The sequence below is a fragment of the Penaeus japonicus genome, unplaced genomic scaffold (assembly GCF_977035675.1).
Source record: "Penaeus japonicus unplaced genomic scaffold, GWHDUDI00000001_assembly GWHDUDI00000034, whole genome shotgun sequence".
In the NCBI taxonomy this organism is placed as follows: domain Eukaryota; kingdom Metazoa; phylum Arthropoda; class Malacostraca; order Decapoda; family Penaeidae; genus Penaeus; species Penaeus japonicus.
The window spans coordinates 13,956,720-13,964,219 of NW_028234436.1; the positions used below are offsets into that span (position 1 = coordinate 13,956,720).

Sequence of the window (7,500 nt, forward strand, 5' to 3'; positions counted from 1 at the left end):
CGGAAGAGCGAAAACAATGGAAGGAGGGCAAAGAGGGAGTGGGAGAAGAGTGGCATGGGAGAGGAAGAGGAAGGAAGGCAGGGAGAGGAAGAGGAGGGAAGGCAGAGAGAGAAAAAATAAGAAGGAAAAAGAGAGAAGGGAGGGAGAGACAAAAAGCGAGAGACAGACAAAGAAGAAATCAAAGCACCACAAAGAGATAGAGAGAAACAAAGAAAAACAATCATTAAAAAAATAACGATAATAATAATAATAAAAAAAAGGAAACCAAACACACAACGAAGAAAAGAAAAGAGAAAAAGAAAGAAAGAAAGAAAGAAAAAAGAGACAACCAAAAGTTAAAAACTAAAAACCTTCTCCGAACAAGGAAGGAAGTTATGACGAAGGGCCCGAGGGGAGCCATGGGTTTCATGAGGAGTCTATGTGGGTTATCATGGCTCCATAAGAGAACTTTGCAAGAATGGTAAGAGTGAGAGTCGAGGGCGCTTTGTGAATCAGGCTTGACTAAAGTGCGGCAGAAGATGAAAGCGGTTTGGAGAGTTTGATGGGAGTATCGTGTTGGGGTTCATTTATATATATATTATATCTTATTTTTCTTCTTCCTCTTTTTCTTTTTTTTTTCTCTCTCTTTCTTTCTCCTTCTTCTTCTTCTTCTTCTTCTTCTTCTTCTTCTTCTTCTTCTTCTTCTTCTTCTTCTTCTTCTTCTTCTTCTTCTTCTTCTTCTCCTTCTCCTTCTCCTTCTCCTTCTCCTCCTTCCCCTTCTCCTTCTCCTTCTCCTTCCCCTTCCCCTTCCCCTTCCCCTTCCCCTTCCCCTTCCCCTTCCCCTTCCCCTTCCCCTTCCCCTTCCCTCCCCTTCCTCTTCCCCTCCCCCTTCCTCTTCCCTTTCCCCTTCTCCTTCCCCTTCCTCTTCTCCTCCTTCCTCTCTTCCTCCCTCTCCCTTTCTCTTATCATACTTAAACGGATAATCTTATCTGTTCTCCCGATAGGAAAGTCCCGGATGTTATATACGATTTGCATTCGAGAAAATGAGCTTCGAGACAATGAGGTTTGAGAAAATGAGATTCGTGGAGATCATCTTCGTAGATGGCGATGGAATAAAAACAAAGTTTAGATTAGAAAGTTAGCTAAGATAGTGCGAAAGATAATGGCTTGTTATATCCTATACGGATGAAGGATATGGCGTTGATAAAGTTGTAATGTTGTTGGAGTGGGTGGTTGACAGAGTAGTCTGGTTATCTGTCTATCTGTATCTATCTATTTGTCTATATTCTTCTATCTCTGTCTTTCCATATATGCCTACCTGTATATACGTATACATCTCTCTACGAAGACGGAGAGAGGGAGAAAGGGAGAGATTGAGAGAGAGAGAGAGAGGGGGGAGAGGCAGAAGGAGAGGGGGAGAGGCAGAGGGAGAGGGAGAGAGGGAGAGAGGAAGAGGGAGAGAAGGAGATAGATAGATAGATAGATAGAGAGGAAGAGGGAGAAGGAGAGGGAGAGAGTCTATGCGTGTGTATGTGCCGAGTGAAACACAAAGTCAGATCCAGCGACAATAACATGAATAATAACAACAACAATAATAATAATAATAAAACAGATAAATAAACAAATGAAAACAAATGAAGTACTCACCTCCGTCGTTGTCAATCTCATCATCGCATTCGGTCTCCAGTTGCACAGAGCAGTCGGGACCGGTCCAGCCAGAGGAGCATTCGCACATGTACTGCCGGTCCACCGTGGTACACATGCCGTGACCCGAGCACCCGTTCACGCATCCGGCTGAAACGCCACAAGAAAGGGTGTTGATTGTGGTGGTAGATGTGATTTTTTTTTTTTTTTTTTGTCGTTTCGGTTTTTTGAAGTACTTGCCCATTGGTGTTTGTGATTTGGTGTTTTATTTTATTTTTCTTATTTTTTATTATCTTATTTAGGATTCAATTATTTGTATGAAATCAATCATTACTTAATCAGACACTGATTGAACATCACCTAGCAAACTAAAGAAATTTAAAACTTGAAGAAAACACACGGAAAAAACAACACTAAAAAAATAAACCCTATATACTCTACTCTACTCTAAATCGACCAAAATAAGATAAATTTACTATGATTTAAATCAACCCAACCAACCCTAATCGACTCCAAGTCAACCAAAATAAACTCCATCTACTCTAAGCTACGCCAAATCAACCTAAATAATAATAATAATAACAATAATAACAATAATAATAATAATAATAATAATAATAATAGTAATAATAATAACTATACTTTACTCTCAATCCCCCCAAAAAGAAAACTTAAATCCCAACCCAAAATCAACCATAACCTTAAACTCTAAACCAACCAAAATAAACCAAAATCTACTCCTAATCTACTCCCACATCAACCCAAAGACACCATATCTACTCACGGATAGTGCAATGCCTTCCATTCCACCCTTGGACGCAGACGCAGGTTCCGTTGTGACACTGGCCGTGGAGGCTGCAACGGGGGTCGCATGCTAGCTGGTTGCAGCGGTCACCTGTCCAGCCCTTGTCGCATACACAGCCGCCCTTGTCACACTCGCCGTGCACACACTCCAGGCTGCAGCGTGCTGTGTTGACAGAGAAAGATGGTATATGTAATATTTATACATATATATATATATATTTTTTTCTATGTACAAATATGCAAATATATATTCATTTACTTTGTGTGGGACTCGTTTTATATTTTTTCTCTCTTTATCGTATGTTTGTTTGCGTGATATACAAATTTTGTGGATTAGTTGTATGGCATTGTTTGCATATATGGCTGTGCGTATGTGAGTTTGCATATATACATATATATACATACGTATTTATATATATATATGTGTGTGTGTGTGTGTGTGTGTGTGTGTGTGTGTGTGTGTGTGTGTGTGTGTGTGTGTGTGTGTGTGTGTGTGTGTGTGTGTGTGTGTGTGTGTGTGATATTCGTAGGAATATTAGAAGTAATATTGGGACTAATAATGACAGTTATCACAATTGGTAGAATTAGTAACTTCAATAATAATAAATCAATTACCCTATAGACAAACCCTCAGCATGGCGCATAAATCTACGGAGCCCCCTCCACATTTAACTATGTCGTCTATCTCCGTACCTCATCTCAGTCACATGCTCTCTCTTTCTCGTTTTCTATATCTCCCTATCTCTTTCTCACTGCCTTTCTCTCTCCTTCACTCTTTCCGCCATCAACACCTCCAGTACCCACAAAATCACCAAAGATACTTAAAAAGAGGGAAGAACACGGTGAATAAATCTACGGAGCCCCATCCACATTTAACTATGTCGTCTATCTCCGTACCACAGCTAAGTCACATACTCTTTCTCTCTTTCTCTTTCTCTCTCTCTCTCTCTCTCTCTCTCTCTCTCTCTCTCTCTCTCTCTCTCTCTCTCTCTCTCTCTCTCTCTCTCTCTCTCTCTCTCTCTCCCTCTCTCTTTCCGCCAAGTCGCCACAAAATCACCTGCGACACTTAAAAGGAGGGAAGAAAAAATAAAAAAAAATAAAAAAAATCGTGAGCTTTCGTCACCGCTTCATAAATTCCGACCACACCTCCTTCGCTGCCAAAATTTTTCCCTACGATGCTCCCCTTCACCCGTCACGGCGTCTCACGGGGTTATGGCCGCGGGCGTGGGCGCTAGGGAGGCGCCGCCCGCAAGCTGAGGGGGTAGGAGGGACGGGGGGGAAGGAGGGTTTGAAGAGGGAGGTCTGTATTTTTATTCTTTTTTATTTCTGTTTCTTTTTCTCTCTTTCAATATTCGGATAAGTTGGTGTGTACTCATACGTATGGCTGTCATGTACTGTATATATACACACTGTTATACATCTCTATCTCTCACACACACACACACACACACACACACACACACACACACACACACACACACACACACACACACACACACTCACACTCACACTCACACTCACACACACACACACACACACACACAATCTCCATCCTCACTCTCTTAGTGCTTCGCGACGTATCGACATCCCGCTTAAAATGAGATACCGCCCGAAACGAAACGCGGCTGGTCGTTCAGCTCGTGGGATGAGAGTCGTTCGTCTCACGCCTCGTAGGGCAGCGGTGAGTGCGTGCGTGCGGAGGCGGAAGCACTTAAGGCACTTGGCAAGCAAAGGCGCTGGCAAGGGTCCTAAGAGAAGGGATTGGCGCGTCTTATAAGTGTCCGACGAGAGTTTTGTACGAGTCAGGGGACCGGGTGTCATCGTCAGGTCCTGGGAGATTTCTGTGAGAGTTCTAGGAATCCTGTGAGAGTCGTGTGAATCCTGTGAGAGTCGTATGAATCATGTGAGAGTCGTGTGAGTCCTGTGAGAGTCGTGTGAGTCCTGTGAGAGTCGTGTGAGTCCTGTGAGAGTCGTGTGAATCCTGTGAGAGTCGTGTGAATCCTGTGACAGTCGTGTGAATCCTGTGAGAGTCCTGTGAATCCTGTGAGAGTCCTGTGAATCCTGTGACAGTCGTGTGAATCCTGTGACAGTCCTGTGAATCCTGTGAGAGTCCTGTGAATCCTGTGTAGTTTGCGAGAGTTCTGTGAATTCTGTGCAGCCTATGTGAGCCTTGTGTGTCCTGTTAAAATTCTGTGAGAGTCGTGTGTCTGCTGTGAGTGTGTCCTTTTAATGTCTGTGAGAGTCCTGTTTTTTGTATCCTGTGAGAATCTTGTAAGAGTCTTGTGTAAGTGTTATCATTAGACCCATCATAGCCCTAAGTGAGTATTCCGAAAGAGTCCTAAGGAAGTCCTCATAGAATCGCAAGCAAGTCCTCAGAGTCCTAAGTCAGTCCCTACCAAAGTCCTGTGGTGCTGCATCCAACGAAGGGCGGATGCAACCGAACAACCAATCAACCAACTTGACCCTCGCATTAAAGGCTTTTTATCTGGGAGAGAAAATCTTTATGGGGAAGTTTGGTTGCAGTTGATGGGTGCGCGATGCAGGTTTCAAAATGGGGTGGTTGCAAAAGTTGCTTTGCAAGGGGAGTCCGCTGTTGAGTTCCCTTTCGCTGGTTAGACTAATTTTCACGTGCACGCGCATGTGTACATGTGTGTGTGTGTGTGCGTGATGACTGATGATGATGATGATGATGATGATGATGATGATGATGATAAAATAATGACAATGATAACGATAACGATAATGACAGTGAACACGACAATGACAAAAATACCGTAAATAAGAACGACAAAAACAAAGATAAAGATAATAACAACAGAGGTAAAGGCCATGAATATGAAAATGATAAATCACACTAACAATGACAATCATACCTCTTGTGGTTTGGACTACAAACAAAACAAACAAAGATCCAAATACACCCGCTTCTGCTGCTGCGCACATTCAGCAACCAGACTCGGAACTTTAAAGCCTAAAGTTGTGCACGTTAAACCGTTATGTTGCAATGCTGTTTAGCCATTGCAAGGGAAAGGAGAAAACGAAATACCTATGCCGCTAGTTTAGGGTAAACTCAAGTATATTATTGGCCATTATGGTCGTCTATGGATTATTCTGGACTATTGAGGTTTGCGGAGACAGAGGCTGTTTGTTTTTGTTTTGTTTTGTTTTGTTTTCTTTGCGGATGATTAAAATGGTTTGTGTTTTGGGGTTTCTGTGTTAGTGTTCGTTTGTTCTTGATATTCGTTTTATGTAAATGGTATAGGAACGTATTCTGCTACATGTATCTCTCTATTATTTTACTTGTCAGTCTCTAAATATAGATAAACATAGATAGATACGTAAGAAATATGCGTACTATTAACAATAATGATAATGATAATAAGAGTCATAGTAACAATAACAATAACATCAATAATAATAATAATAATAATAATAATAATAATAATAATGATAATGATAATACTAACGAAGCTAATAATGGTGGTGATGATGATGATGATGATGACAATCATAATCATAATGATAATAATGATAACAATAATAAACATAATAATAAAAATAATAACAATAATAATAATAGTAATAATAATAACGGTAATGATAATAATTATAATATATAGAGTAATAATAATGAAAATAATAATAATGATAAGAAGAATAACAATGTTGATAATAATGGCAATAATTAAAGTAATCATTATATCAATGATGATGATGATGATGATGATGATGATGATAATGATAATGATAACGATAATATTAATAATATTGAAAATAATGATAATAATGACAGTCATAATAATATTATTATAAACAGCAATTATAATAACAATATTAATATTAGTAATGACGACTATTCATGAAAAAGAAAAAAAAGGGGGCGAGTTTTCCAGAGTAACAGTAACATGACGGTATATTTCAATACTCCATTAGAATAATTACCCGAAATTAAATCATGATGATAATGATGATGATGATGATGATGATGATGATGATGATAATGACGATGACGGTGATGATGATGACGATAATGATGATGATGATAACGATAATAATAATGATAATGATAATGATGATAATGATGATAACGATAATGATGATGATACTAAAAATAATAATAATAGAATAGGAAGCAAAGATAGCAAGGTTTGGACATCCTTTACAAATACTGAAGGTAAAAGTAAACATATATCATACAGCAACATGACGCTATCATCTTTAGTGAAGCAGAGAGCGAGGAGTGGAAGATTTGATGAAATGGGAACATGATGAAAGTGCATACAGATCCACAGACACGCACACGCAGATATATGTGTGTGTGTGTGTGTGTGTGTGTGTGTGTGTGTGTGTGTGTGTGTGTGTGTGTGTGTGTGTGTGTGTGTGTGTGTGTGTGTGTGTGTGTGTGTGTGTGTGTGTGTGTGTGTTTGTGTGTGTGTGTGTGTTTGTGTGTCTGTGTGTGTGTTAGTGTGTGTGTATCAGTGTGTGTATCAGTGTGTGCGCGTGTGTGTGTCTGAACGCGTCTTAGTGTGTACGCATATATATCCGAGCGCGTGTCAGTGTTCGTGTGCACACATCCCCGCGCATCAATCACACTACCATATTCCATATTCACCCATGCGCGCCCTCCCTCTCAAAACAAGGTGTTCCCATACCTCGCAAGACAGGACGGGAAGCGAAAGGTGAAGTAAATCGCAAAAGACGGAATAATTCAGAGAGCAAAAGGAGCAACGTGCATTTATTGCGAGAAGGGACAGGAGCGAAAAAGTGCGGGGAGAGGAAATCGCTTAATAGTTACCATAGCGAAGGAAACAGTGAATTGGAAAAGGGGCAAGGAAGGGGCAAAGAGGAAAAAAAGAGAAAGAAAGAAGGAGATGAGAGAGAGAGAGAGAGAGAGAGAGAGAGAGAGAGAGAGAGAGAGAGAGAGAGAGAGAGAGAGAGAGAGAGAGAGGAAGGGAGATAAAGGGAGAGGAAGGGAGAGGGAGAGAGGTAAAAGAGAGGGAGAGGGAGAGAGAGGAAGGGAGAGGGAGAGAGGTAAGAGAGAGGGAGAGGGAGAGGGAGAGGGAGAGGGAGGGG

General features: G+C 40.8%; 1 protein-coding gene across 7 annotated transcripts in view; it reads right to left on the reverse strand.

Annotated features, from left to right (window-relative positions):
• The window catches only part of LOC122256929 (teneurin-a), a 682,571-nt gene that overhangs the window by 167,646 nt on the left and 507,425 nt on the right, over positions 1-7,500 (reverse strand). For all 7 annotated transcript variants that reach the window (XM_086530860.1, XM_086530858.1, XM_086530856.1 and 4 more), the window contains 2 exons: positions 2,408-2,590; positions 1,627-1,773 (listed from right to left, as the gene is read on the reverse strand). In XM_086530860.1, the coding sequence (XP_086386986.1) occupies positions 1,627-1,773; positions 2,408-2,590 (330 nt within the window). The remainder of the gene's footprint in view (positions 1-1,626; positions 1,774-2,407; positions 2,591-7,500) is intronic.